This window comes from Opisthocomus hoazin, chromosome 1 (genome assembly GCF_030867145.1).
Source record: "Opisthocomus hoazin isolate bOpiHoa1 chromosome 1, bOpiHoa1.hap1, whole genome shotgun sequence".
Taxonomy (NCBI): Eukaryota; Metazoa; Chordata; class Aves; order Opisthocomiformes; family Opisthocomidae; genus Opisthocomus; species Opisthocomus hoazin.
In genome coordinates this window covers 6,730,509-6,750,531 of record NC_134414.1, presented here as the reverse complement: position 1 = coordinate 6,750,531, position 20,023 = coordinate 6,730,509, and the positions used below count along the sequence as shown (strand labels likewise).

General features: G+C 43.3%; 1 protein-coding gene across 1 annotated transcript in view; it reads left to right on the top strand.

Moving 5' to 3' along the window:
- Positions 1–20,023, top strand: part of RSF1 (remodeling and spacing factor 1) — a 71,644-nt gene that overhangs the window by 35,517 nt on the left and 16,104 nt on the right. Inside the window, exons 7-12 of the mRNA XM_075416024.1 lie at positions 3,192–4,921; positions 7,446–7,643; positions 9,275–9,379; positions 11,195–11,274; positions 17,030–17,084; positions 18,369–18,478. Of these exons, the coding sequence (XP_075272139.1) occupies positions 3,192–4,921; positions 7,446–7,643; positions 9,275–9,379; positions 11,195–11,274; positions 17,030–17,084; positions 18,369–18,478 (2,278 nt within the window). The remainder of the gene's footprint in view (positions 1–3,191; positions 4,922–7,445; positions 7,644–9,274; positions 9,380–11,194; positions 11,275–17,029; positions 17,085–18,368; positions 18,479–20,023) is intronic.

Sequence of the window (20,023 nt, the reverse complement as noted above, 5' to 3'; positions counted from 1 at the left end):
ATTTAGGCTCAAGAGTTTATTTCTAAGAAGAGCTGTGTATAAATTGTTTTCTAAGTAATTTTATTTTTGCTGTACATTTTGTATAATGTTGTAAATACTCGTCATTGTATGTTTTTGTGGAGCATTGAACTGTTGCCAAACTTTTCCTGTTCTAGCAACATTAAAATTTTAAAAAGAAAAAAAATCTGTTTGTGCAATGCCATGATTGAAATTGATCCAGCATTGGGTGTGTGCTTATTTTTGCTTTTGAGTTTGAGTCAAAAAACGTAGGTTGCTTCCTGAAATGTGTCATAAATCTGTGTGATTTTTCAAGAAGACGTGAGCTGAAGTTAAAACAATTTAAAATACTGAAATATTTCAGAAGTGAAGTGGTCCATAGCTGCCTCCACTGTGTTTATTAGCAAAGAACCTTTTTTCCTTCCTTGTTATCATGTCATTGCACGCCTTTAACAGCTTACCTGACTTGTTGGCTTGTGCATTGGTTTTACTAAGTGTCAGTATCAGGTAGCCTGAAGGATTGCGCGTTAGAAGAATCTGATCTTTTTTAAAAGGTTAAGAAAAGCTAAAAGCTTGTTCTCCCAAGTAATTTTACCCCAGTTACTACCTGGTATTATCATTTTGTTAAGATACAGGAAAAGATTTTCAATATCAGAAGCAAGACCGAAGGGTTCCACTGTGTTAGTATGTGTTTCTTCAAGTCTGTTTCCGTTCATTTGATGTATGGAATTGACCAAGGCCTGTCCTGGTTCCGAGTATCAAAGAGAAAAACTTGCTATTTTATTCTTTGCAACAAGCAGTGTAGAACAGAAGAAATAAATAAAACTTTTAGATACAATTTGAGTTGTCGTGGAAGCATTAAAAGACTGCTGTAGAAATTGCAGTAATTTGTGATGACCACCAGCAGAATTCAGTCGAAGGCATTTCCAGTATCCAGCTGTGCCTGTAAGTGAGAACATAACCTGCAGAATGAATTCCGAGTACTGATCTTGCCTGTTCAGTAAAAAATGGTCAAGCCAGCTGAAATCATCTAATCGAGACCTCTGCTTCAGACAGGATTTTACTTCACATTGAATTCGGGAGGAGCCGCTTGAAAACCTTTCAGTGAACGTCCCCGCTGTAGCTCAGTCCCCACATCCCACAGCGCGCACCCCTGGGTCGGTGCTTGGGTTGGGCTGTGGATCGATGCATGGTCACCCCAAGGCACCCGCTCCATGTATGTAGTGAATAATGAAATTAGTGACACGTGCAGTTGGTGTATTGGCAGAGCACTGCTTCGAGCCTTTCCGCTGAGAAGCTGTAGCGTTTCTTCCTGTTAGTCCATGGACTGCACTCAGAGCCCTGCTGAGGTGCAGTAAAAACATATCGGAAGACCTGGGTCCTGTTTGCTTTGGCCACAGCCCAACCAGCTGTAAATTAGTTCATACAAAAAGAAGGTAAACCAAACCAACGCTTACGTGTTTTTTACTAGCCTGATGGATTGACTCCAGTAGTATCAGGACAGCTTGTGCATCGACTGAGTCATTTTGTAGAGGTGAAATGCTTTAAGAGCAGTTTAGGGAGTTGAACTGTACAACGGGTAGAGAGAATTTTGAGGATTCTGGTGATCCTCGACGTTGGAAGTTTGGGAGAACGCAGTAGGTGACGGGAAGAACCGGTCAGACAACGTTTAGACAGAACAAAGTGAAGGGAGAGTGGAAGAAAATGGACACAGAAAAAACCCTCATTTGCACTGTACAGAGGAATGGCTTTCAAGAGGCAGCTTTTACCTGACAAGGGCTCGGAGTGGGGGCTGCTCCTGTGAAGGGGAAAAAACCAGCCTTGAGCCTTCCACAGGTTGGTGCGTCTGGTGCCTGAGAGACGCGTCTCACTGCTGAGACTTACTTGGGTACACGCCTTGTATTTGAAAATATTACGCAATCTGTGGATTCTTCCTCACCGCTCTCTTAGTTTCTAAAATGCGTATTTTCTTTAACATAACCAAGTTAGCTGTCTCGTATTTTCCCCTGTATATTTGTAACCACTTTGGGAAGCTCTCACCTTGGAAAAGAATTATGCTAGCGTGGAGGGAGTGGGATGAGGTAGAAGAAAGAAACCATCCTTTTGTTTGGAGTTACGGCACACTTGCAGTAACATCTTCCAGGTGGTAGAAGATGCTGTTATGGTATACCTAGTGCTATTATATTTGCTTTTTTCTGATTAATTCTCTTGCTAGCTAACTCAAAAAGTATGGTAAAATAAAAAAGACCCCGAGGTGTTAAGAGGCTGCGCTAATGATAATAGGCTGAAGTACTGGTAACAAAGCAAATGTGTGGTTTCTTCTGAATGCTGGAACTGTATGTTAAGCTCTGCAGGTTTTTCGGGGCTGACCTGCTACTCACTGTGCTTGTTTTAAAAATTGTAGGTAAAGTGAACGTAGAATTAATGATAAATAGGAGGCTGAAGTACATGGTAACAAAGCAGATGTGTGGTTTCTTCTGATTGCTGGAACTGTACGTTAAGCTCTGCAGGTTTGTCCGGGCTGACCTGCTACTCACTGTGCTTATTTTAGAAACTGTAGGTGAAGTGAACGTAGACTATTGTCTGTTGTTTGCATTTTGGTAGTACATAGGAGGTGCAGTCGTTGCCCAGAGGATCTACATGAATTTTGCCATCAGCTGTAACGTTCAATGTCTTCTCTCTTCTCTGAATGGTTGAAAGATAATAGTTAAGTATTTCTTGAAATAAAAACGAGTACAAACAGGGCACTGATTTCTCTGCGGAATTTCACTTGAAGACTGTGAACTCTTACAGTGTATTCTGGTTTGTGAAATAATTCAGAAACTCGAGCGAGACTTCACGTTGATGCTTCGGGCGCGCTCTGAGTAGGATTTAGGGGTCCTCTGAAAGTATTGTGGTGCTGTTGAAGAAGGGCTGAGCTGTCTGTGTAATGAAGGATAAATCTAGAATTCTGCTACTAGCTTCTGAAATTTAGGTTTAGCTTGGTATACAGTTAATCTGAACCGTGATTCTGTAGCTAATAATTGGCAGCCCGCTCATTTAATGACAGTGTTAGACAAGCCAGGCTCCTAATAATTCCACGAGAGAAGATTCGTTTGCAGGGCACTTTGGGTTTTGGGGTTTTTCAGGTAGGATGCTGTTTGTAATCCTGTGGGTCCCCTGGTTGTTTCATAGTTGTTTTTCTCTGTCAACAGAAAATCAATTAAAAATCAAAGAAGAAAAAGAGGAGGTGGAGGAACAGCCAATGGAATTGGAAAGCCTTCCTCTTCCTGTGGTCAAAGAAGATGAAAATACGCTGAAAATGGAGAAAGTGGAAGAAAAAGAAATTATAAAATTGCCAGTAATAGTGAAATTAGAGAAACCTTCTGAATACAATGAAGAAAGGCAAACTGTCAAAGAAGAAAGTGACTCCTTCAAAGAAAATGTCAAGCCTGTTAAAGTAGAGGTGAAGGAAAACAAAATAGAACCAAAAGACTTAAAAGAAGTAAAAAGTTGTACGGACAAAATAGCAGTTCATGAGCCGGAGAGGTTAGAATTCTGTGTTAATGTCAAAACTCCTCAAGAAATTGTAGAGAAATCTGTGGAAGAAAGTGAGAAACTGAAAAATGACCAGCAGGCAAAAATACCGCTTAAAAAGCGCGAGATCAAGCTGACAGATGACTACGACAGCCCGATAAAGGGGCCCCTGTGTAAATGCGTTACTCCGACAAAGGATGTCTTGAAGGAAGAAGGGAAATCGGAAGAAGAAGCTTTTAAGAGAGTCCCTACAATTACTGCTTTATGTCCTGATGGGAAAGTGCTAGTAAATGGAGAGGTTAGCTGTGAAAAAATAACCCCGAGTGTCATACAAAATAACAAGTCAGAACACTCTGCTAGCGCCAAGGAAGACAGCAGCTCGTTAAGAGAGAAAAACGGAAAAAGCGGGGAAAAGGTACCAGACTCCCTACATTCTGTTAGTAAAATTGTGAAAGTGTGCGAGGTTGAGAAAAACGCCGTAACTGTGGTGAAGGAAATGGGGGCTGCGGTCTCTGAGGTTCCTTATCAGAAAGTGCCTTTAAAGGAGGAATCTAGTCCTGTGGAAAGAGAGTCCCTTGACAGCACAACTACTGAAACGGTAGTGGATGAGTCTTCAAACCCTGAAGACTGTGCCAAAACAACTGAGGAGAAACTAGCCGTGAAAAGCAAAAAGGATGGACTGTCACCACCCAAAGAATGTTTAGAGAAGCTGGAGGAGTCCACAAATCCTTCTGCTCCTGCAGAACTGCCCAAGCTTGCACTGTCTGATGGAGAGACTTTGGAGAGTAAAGGTGAGTCTGAGGAGAAATCTGATTCTCCAAAAGCTGCTGAGATGCCCCCTGCGTCTACTTCTCCCGTTACTTTAGAAGAGCATGCTTTGGAAAAGGAGGGCTCTGACGGTAAAATGGCTCTACCAGATGAGAGCAAAGCAGAAGAAAAATCCAGCCCTGAAAAACAAGAGGAGGAGCCAGAAGGTGCCAAGATGGAGCCAGATAGATTAGACGATGCCCATGCTTCTAATCTGGACGACTCCTCGGAGAGTAAAAAGGAATCTCCACTACCTAAAAGCAAATTTAAATATAAGCTAGTTTCTGAAGAAGAAAGCTGTGCAACAGATAATAAAGAAATAACTTCTGAAAGACAAAAAGAAGGAATTAAGTTAACAATCCGGATCTCCAGTCGGAAGAGAAAGACGGAAACGCCGCCAGAAGAGGTCAGCATTGGCCGCACATTAAGGCGATCTCCAAGAATATCCAAGCCTACTCCAAAAGTTGTGGAGACTCGGGATCAGAAATCTGACAAAAAAAGACCTGAAGAGGAAGAGGAGAAACCCGCAGCAGCACAAAAACCGGAACGAAAAGAAGATGCAAAAAAACAAGAGAAGGAGTCAAATTCTAAGGTTAACAAGGTAATAACAGTTTTATTACCCGAGAATAAAGAATGCCCACAGTCTTATCTATAAGGAGAATGTACGCTTTCGTAGGAGTATTGAGGATTTTGTTCCTTTGGTCAGCTTTTGCAAGGAACTTGCAAAATTCTGTGATTCTATGAACTGGCTTTGCAATCCAAGTTAGCGGACTCGACAAATCTAAAAAGAGCCCCTAAGAGAGTGTTGACTTACCAGTTTATAAAGTCTGTCATTTAACCTAAACTAAGTAGACCAAGTCAACCAGAGGGAATTCTTCTAAGGAATGAGATGATCAGACCCGAGTCAGTCTGGCTGGGAGTGGCTGAATGGAGACTTCTAGCTCCTGTGGATTTACTGGGTGGATACTTGGTGGTGTCTGGTTGGTCAGGATGATCGTAAGCCACAGAGGAACCAAAAAATGGTGAAGAATAAAAATATTATGACTTCTGTTTCTAGGTGAAGCTAAAGTTACTGTTTCGGTGAGTTCGTGATACAATTTAGCTTTTCTCGTACATGGGATATTAATTTTACTTTGGGTGGAGGTGTCTTTTTTCATGATAAACTTTTGTTTATGCAGCATAGATCTTAAAAGTATGTCAGGTAAATAGACCAAGTTAAGCATACATACATATAGCTTGCTTCTGAGTCTGTGTAATTAGAAACACCTTTCATTAATTTATCTTCCATTTATTTCTGGATATGGAGTGCAAAAGAGAAAGAACAACAGAAAAAAATCTGTATTTTTAAGTGTAGTCTTTTTATATCAACTTGAAATCCATTTCATTTTTCCACTGCTACGCATTTCCTTACTGATGTTTTGGAGTTGTACCAAGACATTCACTTACTTAGCAAGTTTGCTGTCACACGCTGCTGTGTTGAATAACCTCCAGAAAATGAACAGCTAACTTGACTATAACGTGTAGAGTGAAGAAGTCTTTCATATACATAACGAAAAAAATTTCCTTTAAAGATTAATTTTAAAATTTTAATTAAAAAAATAAATTTATATTCTAGTGATTGTAAGTCCTACAAGTAGTTTTAATTTTGAAGTAACTGTTGCTAGAGGAGTTTCACTTTATCTCTTTGTTTTGAAAGGTACAAAGATCTAAAAATACTTTTCTAGAGAGATTTTGAAATAAATCTGATAGAGGAAGAAGTTTGGAACTATTAAGTGTTTGTCATTTTACCAAGATGAAAAATACCCAAATCTTTAATAAGGTCTTTTGTATTTGTTTTCTTTTAAAGAAGTTTTTTTACAAATTAAGTTTGAAATGGTGATGACGTATGATGAAGCCTAAACTTAAACTAATACTATCGTGGATTTAAAGTACATTTGCTACTGAAGTTTGGTGAACAGTAAAACCAGTAAAGAGCTGGAAATTAATGTTAAGAACCTGTAACAAAATTTTACCAGTAGGACAAATACTGCTTTGCTACAAGTCTGTCCAGCAGGAAAAACAGAATATTTTGCAGATTTTAGTTTGTTCAGCTTGTCCAGGTCAATGAGCAGTTTAGTCAAAACTGAAAAAAATGTTTTAAGTTAAAAAAAGCTAGAAAAGTTATTTTCCCTTTTCAGTATCTGGAGAGAGAAGGAGCTGAGAGAATGACATCTGTAAGAAACGAGTCAGTTAATGGGAAGAAAAGTTTGTTCTGTTGCTTTAAATATAAAATATCGTAGATGCAGAAAGCAGTTTTAACTAATATAAAATAATGTTCCTAAATTTTATTTCGATTTAATGAAAATCAAAAAACTTAATTGCTTTTCATTCACAATATATTTTAAACAAATCACTGGTAAAACTTCACACATCTAGAGAATAAGATATGTCATTTGCCGCTGCGTGAAATAAAAAGGTGGGAAGTCCCAGTAAATGCACGGCAAGACGTGTGGTTGCTTTACTGAGGTAGGTACGATACAAAGGGGCAGATACCCCTTTGGTTGGCAAAACAGAAGCATCAACTGAGTCGGTTTTCACTTAAGAAAAATAATGGAAAAGTATAAATGCAAAAGATGACCTAGATAGAAGTTGTGTGCTTAACAGGTGCGGTGATTTTATTTCGGAGAAGTAAGTCCATCTTCGAGGAAAGCAGCAGAAAGACTTGCGTTAATATCCTCGTTAAGAGTGCCAACGTGTTTCCTAAAGCGAAATAAAAGACGTAAACTGTATGAGGGGGAGAAAGAGAGGATTCTCTTTGGATTGAGGAAAGCTATCAGCCAAAAGTCAGAAAGTTTAAATGTGGAATTTACTGTGTTTACAAGCAAAATAGAAAAAAGGAGCTGAGTGACAAATTTGTTTTCCTATTTTTAAATCTTATTTGAAAATTTCTTTCTGCAGGTAGATATAAATTTTTCTCCCTTTATTACCCTGTTGCATTTGAAGGCAATCTATTCCTTGAAATGTTCTGCTGTAAATTTACTGCAGCTGTTCTGATCGAAATTAATCACTTTGCTGTAGAAACAAATCTGGGAAGAAACTCTGTAAGCGTCCTTTGTGTTTTCTCTCTGACCTGGTGTGTCTCGTAGAGAAGCAAAGTCCGGTGGACAGGTACGCGAACACGTGGCAGGTGGAAATACTCAAGTAATGAAGAAAGCGAGGACTCGGAGAGTGAAAAAAACTCCGATGATGAGGAGGAAGAGGAAGAAGAGGAGGAAGAAGAAGCTGCACCTGCCGATGACGATGAGCCGTGCAAGAAGTGTGGCCTTCCCAATCACCCTGAGCTGGTAGGCTTCTGGGGAAGGCTGGTGTTGGGTGGGGTGGTTTCGCTTTGGTGGTGTCTGAAGGAACGTCAGCCTTTCTGTTGAGTCTGTCTAGGAGTATAGAATCATAGGTTGGAAAAGACCTCTGAGTTCATAGGGTCCAACCGTCCACCCAACACCACTGTGCCTACTAAACCATATCCCGAAGTGCCACATCTACACGTTTTTTAAACACCTCCAGGGATGGGGACTCCACCACCTCGCTGGGCAGGCTGGTCCAGTGCCTCACCACTCTTTCATTAAAGAAATTTTTCCTAAGATATAATCTAAACCTCCCCTGGTGCAACTTGAGGCCATTGTCTCTTGTCCAATCACTAGTTACCTGGGAGAAGAGACCAACACGCACCACACTACACTCTCCTGTCAAGGAGCTGTAGAGAGCGATAAGGTCCCCCCTCAGCCTGCTCTTCTCCAGACTGAACAGCTCCAGTTCCCTCAGTTGCTCCTCATCACCCCTCACCAGCCTCGTTGCCCTTCTCTGGGCACGCTCCAGCCCCTCAATGTCCTTCTTGTAGTGAGGGGCCCAATGAGTAGAGCAGGTTACCCTTAATCAGGAGGGAAGGAAATGATTTCCTCTGTTTACCACCTCTAAAATACCATCTTTTATGCAGTATAACACAATTTAGCTCATTGAGAGGTAATCTGGGTGAGGTTTTGAGGCTGCGCCTGCTATCTCAGTGAATGCAGAGGAGACAACGTTAAAAGAAAAACCCAGGAGTGCAGTGTGTGCACTCCAGTGTCTTGCGACGTGGTCACAGCTACTGGTCATCCTCGTTGGACATGGCTGCACATCACCCTGAGAACTGTGTACAGCAAAGTCCCGCGCAGAAAGAGCACAACGAGCTTTAGCTGTGTCTAATGCTTATGGTCCTGGTTCAGTGGCAGTAGGTGTCGTCGTGAATTCCTCTGTTTATCTGGGAAGTCATAACGTGCAGCCCTGATACGAATCCACAAAACAACGTATCTCAGGTGTGCGACAGATACCCTAGCATGGAAACAAATTTCAAACTTTAGAATGTTAGAGAGAAGCATGGATAGTCGTATGGCTTATGTCAGCTTTGTTCCTCAGCTGGAAGGGAAAGGGATGCCTCAAGTTTCGCTCCGCGAAGTATGAACTCCTCACAGTTGCCTAGTTCTGTGTACCCCCGAGAGCCCACAAGGCTTTGTCTCAACCATCCGGGACGTGAAATCATCCTGATTGAGGTTTCCTTCACGTGGACAAGAGTGTCCAGGGAAAACCATTCACACCACAGCTCGTCCAGATGCAACTTTCCACTTATCCGGGATCTGGGAAGCATTACCAGATTCCACACCATGGGCGCACAATCTACGTAGTCCAGTAGCACTGAGTGCCTGAGAACACATAGTAAGAGGAAATCTGGTGTTAAAATAGAAAACTGTGATACATCAAACTTCCCCTTAAAACCCACCCCTGGCCCTGAAACACCTAGTGGTAAGTGATACAGGATTTTGGGGGGTTTGGCATAGTCCAGAGTATTTATAAAGCGCTTCTGTGTTGGCTGGTGAAATAGTTCTGGAGCCTGTTACGTGTTGTGAATGCGAAAAGATACTTGTGACTCATTTTGTTTCCACAGATTTTGTTGTGCGACTCGTGTGACAGCGGATACCACACAGCCTGCCTTCGCCCGCCTTTGATGATCATCCCTGACGGAGAGTGGTTCTGCCCGCCTTGCCAGCACGTATGGTTCCTGCTTGACTTCGCTCTCCTTTTCAGCTTTCCTTGCAGTTATGAGGATTTATTGAGAGCTTCACAAGTTCTTTTTTCGTTTTTCTGTTAAAAAATAGGCTGTGATGGGCTGTAGGGATGCTGGTCTTCCCTCTTGTCCATTAGTAAAACAGTTTTGTGAGGTGGCTTTCCTTTCCCTTTCCTTTTTCTGCTAGTGAGGAATGATTGATATGTATATGGGGATCTCCAACTGCACTGGTCTCCTCCCATCTTCAGTTAAATTACCTCAGGACTAACATCGTATTGAAAATAGAATGTCTCCATTTTTTCCCAAAAGAAACATCATGTTGCTATCTCGGAGGGGCAAGCGGTAGGCAGCGAGGGATAGATCAGTAGCCAAAGCCAGCAGCTGTTTCTGAGGTGCTGTTCTGTCCTCAGAGACGTTCGCTCAGAAGCTGGTTAGAGAAAGCTGCTGTTGCTAACGAGTCTCACGGTATGGTTTGATTCTGCTGGGAAAGCCAGCGTTGTCCTTGTCAAGTAACAGACAAGCGTGAACATTTTTTTGAAGGTTAGAATCCCAGAATCCCAGAAAGGCAGGGGTTGGAAGGGACCTCTGGGGATCACCCAGTCCAGCCCCCCTGCCAAAGCAGGGTCACCCAGAGCAGGCTGCACAGGACCTTGTCCAGGCAGGTCTTGAATATCTCCAGAGAAGGAGAATCCACAACTTCCCTGGGCAGCCTGTTCCAGTGCTCTGTCACCCTCAGAGTGAAGAAGTTCTTCCTCGTGTTCAGCTGGAACTTCCTCTGCTTCAGTTTGTGCCCATTGCCCCTTGTCCTGTCACTGGGCACCACTGAAAAGAGTCTGGCCCCGTCCTCCTGACACCCACCCTTGAGATGTTTATAAACATTTCTAAGGTCCCCTCTCAGCCTTCTCTTCTCCAGGCTGAACAAGCCCAGCTCCCTCAGCCTCTCCTCGTAGGAGAGATGCTCCAGTCCCCTCAGCATCCTCGTAGCCCTCCGTTGGACTCTCTCCAGTAGCTCCTCATCTTTCTTGAAGTGGGGAGCCCAGCACTGGACGCAGTACTGCAGATGGGGCCTCACCAGGGCAGAGGAGAGGGGGAGGAGAACCTCCCTCGACCTGCTGGCCACACTCTTCTTAATGCACCCCAGGAGACCATTGGCCTTCTTGGCAGCCAGGGCCAATGGTACAAGCTGCTTCTGCCCCCCAAAAAATCAGTTCATGTGTCCAGTTTCATTTAATGTACGTCTTAAACCAGCAAGATCTGCAGGGATGGTGCCTGGGAGGATAAGCCGGAGGGCGTGTGATGCCATTCTTGTTAAATGAACGGGGAACTGTTTATGCACATTTTCAGAATAACCTGCCCCATCCCAACCCCCTTCCTTGCTCTTAGAAAAATTATTCGCCAAAAGGGCTGCTGCCCTGCAAAAAACTGGCCGTGGTACGAGGCGGCTGTGTTGGGGGTCAATTTTTAGTTGTCTCCTGAGGAGTGTTTTTAAGTAGTGATGATCTTGAACACATAAGAATGTTTTCCTTGCACAATTTGGGATCGCAGCTTGCGATTAGAGCAGCTCCTTGCTCTGTTGCTGTTCGGTGATTTTTTGAAAGCCGACAGATTTGCAACAGCGTAAAGATCATCCTTGGAGACAGCCTTTGCTGTAAAGCCCTGTTCGTCGACGACGAGCCGCCGGTGTAGTGAGGCAAATTCTTCCAGACAAATATAGGAATAGTGAATGAAGTGTCTGAACACTTGTTCGACGTGAAAATAGTTGGCTATGAAAGAAACTAATACTGTGTTTCGTTCCCTTAGAAATTACTCTGTGAGAAATTAGAAGAACAATTACAGGATCTGGATGTTGTCTTGAAAAAGAAGGAGCGTGCGGAACGCAGGTACTGCTGTTCGGTTGCGTTCACAGCAAGCTGCTGTGCGGAGGGAGGGGTGGCAGTGACGGCACAAGCGTTAAAATAACTGGGGACTGGGGAGGAAAGCAGCGACGAGACTGGGAGCTGGGGAGGCCAGTTTTAACTTCCCACTGAGTATTGGTGGCGCAGTGCTGGGAGAGCTTGTAAGAAGGGAGGAGAAGTCCAATAATGGGAAAGGATAAGCAAATAACTTTGTGTTAAGCTGGGGTTCAGGTGCCTGAACGCAAATCTGGCTTTGCTGTACCAGCAGTTCAATGGCGTTCAGCACTGGTTCAGCTGCGTGTGTTAGTAATACTGTCAGCTGTGTGTTCCTGCTGTAACCACGGTTAAGTCCTGACTTTCTCACACTGGTTGTCCAGATTAAGGTGCTTTTTCAGTCTGGTTGCCTTGGATTCTGTTAAATTTTGCCAAATTTTCAAGATTATGCAGTTGCTCTAGTGCAGTGGGTCAGCTGAATTACAGCTTTGAGTGAAACTTTGTGTCCACCCCTGCCATTACCGAAGGCTAAACACAAACCGGTCTGCTGCATTCATGAACAGCGTCCTTCGTATCTGGAACATTCCTATCTGCAGTTTTCAGACCTGAAAATGAGGGACATGAAACACAGTCTGCGTCATTTATACCTTTTAGGATATACATTGAGTACTTTGCAAAATTTAATAACATCTGTATGCATTATTAAACAAAACTTTGGATGAATTGCATCTTAAAAGGCAAATTTCACCAGAAGGCGAGACTCTTTTAAAGCAGGCGATTGAGCGGGCTTAGATCTGCAGCGGGTGCGGTAATACCACGTGGGGTGTAGCGATGCGGTGCTGGGAAGAGCGGAGCTCAATCTGGGTTTCCTTCAAATCTCCTGCTTGTTATTGCTGTCGCAGCAGCAGTAATGACAGTGACAGAGCAGGTACCGGCCGTTCCCAACATCGCTACTTCTGCTCAGAGCGGGTCTGGTAAAATTATCCACGGCTTGCCAATTCTAGTGAGTTTGCAGCTTTGGGAATGGAACTGTTGGCTATTTTTATGAGCGAGCTCAGCTTACACACAGCCTCCATCTGCGCCGGAGTATGGAACGTGAAGGAGCTGTGTCTGCTGTCCTGCTTTGTGGTGGGAAACTCATTACTAGTGAACAATATTTTTGAACCTATTTGGTAAATATTCTGCTGGCAAACATTACATGGGATGCAGGCTTTCTCCAGTCTGTCTTGCTTTCTTGAAATCACCAGTGTTGCATAAAATACGATCTTTTATCGGTCACAGGAGAGCATAGGATCGATGTTATAGCACCTTTCAGTGTCTGAAACAGATGTTTAAGAACTATTTTGCAATCTGATCCTCATACCGAATGAACCTCATGTTTGCTGTTGTATTATCCTAAGATGGATTTTTTTGTTTAAAATCTTTTAAAAAAAGAAATGAGCTTGGGTTATAAAAGATTTCATGATACAATAGTTGAGTATTGAAGTCTTTCAGCTTAATGGTATATTTTAACAAATTGTAAGGTGAAAAGGCTGAAGAGTTACAGTGCTAGAAGAAATGATAGTCCTTATTACAGCTTGGTGTAAAAGTTTAAGGAAGTTCACAGATCACACAGAAATGGTTGGTTGGTTGGGGCACAGAAATATTTCAGTGTTTCTGTAAACTCACAGTACGTCTTGTCTGTCGTCTTGGCAAAGAGAAGAAAGCCAACTGTCTCATTGTGGACACAACACACTTGGTAGATTCTTCAAACCACTGTCATTATCGTGCTTTTTGAACTGGCGATGCTGTCGTGCTCTTTCAGTTCTCTAGCTTTCAGGAGTCTCACTGAAATCGATTCAGCTGCTCAGCTACGTTCTTACGCAAAGCGTTGTGTCACAGGGTTTTTTAATGAAAACTTTAGGTTCCACGTTGACTTACAGATACATAGATCCAAGTCATACCTTTATTTTTTTTTTCTGTTCATGAATTGAAGATGCTCCTGTGACAACCTGGCTGCATTTCAGCTTTCTCACGTACACATTAACTCGAATAATCAAGTCCTGCCACCAGCTAGAGGGAGGGGACATTAAAGCTTTTATTGATGCCCCTTCTAGTTTATGTTAGAGACTCTCAGACATTCTTGACAGAAGATCCCTCTTGGCTGCTTCTCCCAGGCAAAGTCAGGTGGAGTCCTTCCTTTCATGCACACTTTCATGGCTTCCCCGTAGCAACTTTAGCATCTGCTTACAGGAGAGAAGATGTTTTCTGGATTTGCCTAGGAAGAGTGTTTATAACTTGTCCGTGCTGATCTGCATCCCAGCCATCGGAGACTTGTTGGTTCAGATGTTTAACCAGTTGGTTAAAGTGTTGAGCTTGCGTGTGCTACGTGCTAAGGAGTGCGTTTGTGACTTGGTTTTGCATTTCACTCTAAGGCCCGTGCCTCAGCAGGATTGGCTTGCTTCACTTGCTGATTTCTGCAGCAGCATGTACTCAAACCAGGGAGAAGAAAAGCAGATCTCCAAAATCTTGCTGCTTGTGTTTATAAACAGCTGAATTCTCATCTCTCTTGTCTCTTGATGTTTTGGGTTACAAGAAATATGAAGTGGAGGAAGCTATCAAAGACACTCTGAATACTAAAATGTTTACATTTCTGATTCCTTTCTCATTTCAGCGGTTGTATTCCTTGCCTTAAGATGCCATTGTAATTCATTTTCAAGAGCATAGTGATTTTGAACAGGGTATCACAGAATCACAGAATGGTAGGGTTTGGAAGGGACCTCTGTGGGGTCACCCAGTCCAACCCTCCTGCCGAAGCAGGGTCACCCAGAGCAGGCTGCACAGGACTTTGTCCAGGCGGGTCTTGAATATCTCCAGAGAAGGAGACTCCACAGCCTCCCTGGGCAGCCTGGGCCAGGGCTCCATCACCCTCAGAGTGAAGAAGTTCTTCCTCATGTTCAGCTGGAACTTCCTCTGCTTCAATTTGTGCCCATTGCCCCTTGTCCTGTCGCTAGGCACCACTGAAAAGAGCTTGGCCCCATCCTCCTGACCCCCACCCTTCAGATATTTGTAAGCATTTCTAAGGTCCCCTCTCAGCCTTCTCTTCTCCAGGCTAAACAAGCCCAGCTCCCTCAGCCTCTCCTCATAGGAGAGATGTTCCAGTCCCCTCACCATCCTTATAGCCAGAATTCTTCCTCATCCAGCCAGTCTCACGGTGCTCAGATGGATGAAGATTTCTTTTCATCTATCAGTTTGGAGAACTGACATTAGGAGACAAAAAACATTATTTTTATACACAGCCAGAAATTTCAGTTCATACATAATGATACCTAGTTGTCCAAGTTCATGGTCTTTTTGCCTGTAAAATAACCTAAAATCAATTTTTACTCTTTGTCAGTAGTACTTTAGGAACCGTGCTTGTTCGTGTTATTTAAGAAAAGAATATTATGCTAGATTCTTCAGTAAAGAGTTCTCCAGGAGGTTATTTCGATAAAAATGTATAGTGCAGAAGGCTAGTCAGAAGACTCTTAAAATTTACTTAGACTCTTTAGAAATTAATGGAAGTATTGGAACCCAAATTTTTACACAGATGTCTCTCTTTGCAATAAATAATGCATAATAATAAAAAACGCATATTAAATAAATAATGCATAATGTTTGTGAACAGGTCTAGATGACTTGTGTACATGATGCACCCTGTTGCGACTCACGCGTAGTGCGATACGTGCTCATACAACCACTCACTCTAACTTCACAAGTCTGATTCTGGTTGATGGAGACTCTGTAGCTCAGGAAGCCAGAAGAGGTTAGCGTTGGTTCTGGCACGATTTGATTTCAACTGTGTTGGTGTTTCACCAGATCCTGAAAGTTGGAAACCTCATGGCAAGTGTTGAGTTCATACCTTGCTCCCCCGCAGGATTGTTCTTCAGAGTGTATGGTCTAAAATAGCTTATTCAAAATAATTTTAATATCTGTAGAGGTGTGGCTTGCTTTTAGAGTCCTTGCAGAGCCCAATAAATGCCACCAATTTTCTTTGATATCTTCATTTGTTTAAATTATCCCGTGTCTTCCTAGAAGAAGGCTAGTAGGGACGTAAGGTCATGCCAGCTTGGTTACCCCCCCAGTCTGTTTTAATACCTGGCTGTTCTTCCAGACCAACTGCTTTTTTGGAAGCTCAGTTCCGTAGCCCAATGATCAGCACCTGCCACTCTTTGCGAGGTGCTAGGATCTCCCAGAGATCTCTAGTTGGGACTGACAGATACGGCAAGACCTCCAGGAGACTGCACAGAATCACAGAATGGTAGGGATTGGAAGGGACCTCTGGGGGTCATCCAGTCCAACCCCCCTGCCGAAGCAGGGTCACCCAGAGCAGGCTGCACAGGACCGTGTCCAGGCGGGTCTTGAATATCTCCAGAGAAGGAGACTCCACAACCCCTATGGGCAGCCTGGGCCAGGGTTCCGTCACCCTCAGAGGGAAGAAGTTCTTCCTCATGTTCAGACGGAACTTCCTGTGCTTCAGTTTGTGCCCGTTGCCCCTTGTCCTGTTGCTGGGCACCACTGAAAAGAGTCTGGCCCCATCCTCCTGACACCCACCCTTCAGATATTTAGAGGCATTTCTAAGGTCCCCTCTCAGCCTTCTCTTCTCCAGGCTGAACAAGCCCAGCTCCCTCAGCCTCTCCTCGTAGGAGAGATGCTCCAGTCCCCTCATCATCCTCGTAGCCCTCCACTGGACTCTCTCCAGGGGACTTGTCCCTTTCAGGAGCCGCACGTGGAGGCCAGGCGCCAGAGGCCATTCAAGTGATACAGGGTGCCAGTGCTGAGGCAAGCTAAGCCTAAACTGAATTTTAGTTACTTTGATCTAATTCTGTATCATACTGTGGACAAGGGGGACAGCCTACTTCTCCTTAGAAGAGTCTCTCCTGTACTGGAGTACTCTGCTCTCTCCAACCTTCGGTCTAGTGCCCTCTAGACCAGTTTACCCTATTTTTTCAGCCTTTCTCAACAGGGTCTGTTTGCTGCCCTCCCGTAACTCCTGCTGGCCAGATCAGAGTTCCTCAGCTGAATCACACCTTGCTCGAAGGTGGCACCACTTACTCCTGCTTGGTGTGAACGGGGCTCGCTACCCAGGCGGGCTTCCTTCAGTTCTCCCGTAGGCCGTTCTCCCGTTGACGCGTCTGTCTGTTAGAATAGTTGTTTCCACGACAGCTCGACACTGCTGAGCTTTGTTCGTGCTGTTCTCTGGCAAAGAATTGCTGTGTAGGCAGTTGTTTGTTCCCTGGTGTTTCTGGAGTTGATTGTTCCTGCCCTGGTCTAAAATCTGGCACTTGTCCTTTTTAGATTGCGTCCCGTCTTTATGTAATTTTTGCAGTTCAGTGTGATTTTGAATTCCCATTTTATCTTTCAGCTTCTCCAAGGCTGGTGGTAATTATGGATCTGACAGCATAACCTTGATCACAACATTATTATTTTTCACTTGTTTTTTAATTGCTTTTTACACCCCAATTCAGTCATTTCTGTGGTGCCCACAATCTTCCAGTACTGTTGTTTGTCAGAACTCTTTGGAAATCTCTTACATCATGCATGCAGAAAAATGTAATCATACGAGATTTAGCACGTAATTCCAACTGAAGTAACTATTTTCAGTCGGCGCATCCTCTTGGATGCTTCTGCGTAGCGACAGCGAAAGCTGCAAACAGTGCTAATTACAGCATTATTTGAGATACCTGCAGTCTTTCTGTAAGCTTGTTTTCTTTTTTCTCTCCCAAAGAAAAGAGCGACTGGTGTATGTGGGTATCAGTATTGAGAACATCATTCCGCCTCAGGTAAGTTACCGTGTCTGTGTTATTCTTTTGTTTTCCAAACTTCTCAGGGAAGAAGTTTCTCAGTGGTGTGTCAGAAGTGCTGGTAGCATCTTGGCGAGAAAAATCAATCTGTGTGCAGGTCAGAAATAATTCCAGGCCCTTCGTTTTAGACTGAGATTGAATTTAGGGAGCTTTGTCGAGTTTATTAGAGCCAGCCAGTGCCACGCAGAGTCCTCTGCCGGTGAAGGATCGCAGGATCACCTCGCTGCCCATTACAGTTGGGTTTTGAGTAGGGCGCTCTACCATTCGGTAGTGTACACAGACGAGATTCAGTTTATTTAACTCTGGTGTCCGCTGTATAGTTACCTATGTCTGGGCTAATTGTCATAGCTTTCCTTTGGAGCTGATGGCAACGAGTGGTTCTGGCTTATGATTTAGAGGGAACATGTAGAATAACAGTTAGAAGCATAGCATTTGCCTCCCACAGATCTATATTGAGGTCTCATGTGGTTAAAAACTCTGTAAACATTTAGTGTTTTATTAACAGGTGCTTTTATATGGCTTCCCTTTTCAGAAGAGGAAGAATGTTTCTATTCATGTGGAGGACAGCCTCTTCTCTCTTCTTCAGTACATTTTAAAGTGATTCTCCTAAAGTCTTAGCCAAATGCCTTTGTCTGAAATTGTATAATCTGTTCCTTGCCTGAGAGTTTAAAATGAAACTTTTGTTTGGTTTAGACACAGACTTTCCACTCTGGCTGACTGTAATAAAGCCAGCTTCCTCCCCCTGCCCCTGGATAACAGAAAAGTGATAACAGATTTTACAAACTTGCAAAAGAGCCTCTGTCTGGGAGGAAATATTTGAAAAATTCAGCCTGGAGGCGGATTTTTTAATTTTTCTCTACATTAATAACTTGGAAACAATGTCATAAAATCAACGTGCATGGAATTTCATTGAAACTGGTGTCCGTCTGCTCAGTGTAGGAATTTGTTCAGCTGCTGTGTTTACTAGTCCTGGGAGCGTCTCCTGAGGCACGATCCCAGTCCTGTAGTCTAAACGCAATGACACAGCAGCCCGAACCCTTAAACTCCGTATCTGTGGAATTACGTAGCCATAAGGGCAATATGTGCAAGTCTTCACGTGAACTCTGCCGTACCAAGGCAATGTATTAGAAGCCAGAATGTGTTGTGTTGGGCATACGAGCTTTCCAGATCGTACGAGTATCTGTGTCGTAGGAGTTCAGTCACCATGAGTGCGGAGGGAGGGGGGAGATCAAGCTTTCTGACCCTTCTGTCTTATGTCAACAGGAGCCAGAAATACCTGAAGGTCAGGAGGAAAAGAAGAAAGATTCCAAAAAGCCAAAATCAAAGCTGCTCGAAAGGAGGTCTACCAGAACCCGAAAGTGCATAAGCTACAGGTCGGCAGCTTGTTTAAATAGCTTGTAAGACAAAGAAAAATCATACTGTCGCTTCCTCTCTCGGGCAGCCCACCACTTCTCATGCATGCTTGCACATTTAAAAGAGGGGCCCAACTGAAGTGTCTTTGTTCTTTCCTCTGAATACTGGTTATGCTTGATGGTTGTAGAACAATGTGAGGTGGTATGGTGAAGGGATGATGCCTAAAAAAGATCAAATGTGTGTGGTACTTTGTTCAAGAACACTGGAGAAGGTTTTGGTGGTTCTGGAGTAAGTTAAAGCTGGTGAATCGTACCTCTCCTTTCTGTTGAAAGGGGCACTTAATGCTTGAATCTAAAGACCGTAAATTCCTCTCTCTCTGTTTTGCCCCTTACTGCTTCTTTACTTGAAAAGGGCATGAAACTTAAAATACAATTATGAGAGAGTACCTGCAAAAACGGTCTGTAACTCTGCAGAGAAATTGCAATGATAAAAATGCAACTAGTAAATGAAAATTCCCAGATACTTAGACTCTGCCCTTTCTGAAAGTAGAACAGGTCACGACCGTTTCCAAGTTCAGTATGATCTTGGTATTATCTTTTGTTCTCAGTATATGACCAAAGTGTTTAATAAGTTATTTTCTAAATAATCCCAGTGCCTTTTCAGTCCACCAGGCAAACAGGCTGCTTTTTGGGATTACAGAAGAATGCGGTTGCCTGAGAACTTGTGTTTTGTCCCAGCCACATTAGGAATATAAAAAAGAAGTATTACCTTTCCCACAGTACTTGCTCTGTGTAGACCTTTATAATGAAAAATCAGAACGTTAAAACTTGTGAAATCTTCCAACATAATTAAACCAATAACGGTGATTAAACGTTAAGTCAATCTTGTTTTGCTGTTGATAAGAGGCGTGGCTTTTTCCAGCCTGTTCAGAAAACTTGGTCTGACCTTGCTTAGCTCTTGATTTTCGGTAACTTTGTAAATCATCAGCAGAAGCCACACTAACGAAAGTGCCACTGCTGCTTTGGGAAATGAAGCAATTCTGTAAGGAACACTGTGCCACAGGCAAGATGATACAGATTTGCTATTCGTGCCAGGTCAGCCAGCATCTGACCAGGAGTGAAAAAATCTTGCCTGTAAGGTATCTGGCCCGACGTCAGCAGGGCACGTGCTGTGCAAAGACAATTTTTGTTGGAAATAATGTTTTATATAACATTTCTCTGGAAAAATCTTCCGAGACAAAATGACACAGCCTTTCTAACAGACTACATCACAGACACCGCTTTGCACCGGTGCAAATACCACACGTGTCAGCGTGTCACTTCAGATTTATACGTCCACAGTGAAGTCCTCCTAGCGCCAGTGAGAACTGCGTCTGCTTTCCTTCAGCAGGGGAAAAGAAAAGCTAAACGTCTTATTCCGCTTACAGACCAGTCTGTATTGTGGGGCATTCTGGTTCTCTAAAGACTCGTAATCCCTTTGTATCACCCGAGTCATCTGTTTCATCCTCCCGTGAGCAGGTTGGCAAAAATCTGCGTTATGAATAAAGCAGCAGCAGCAGAAATGAT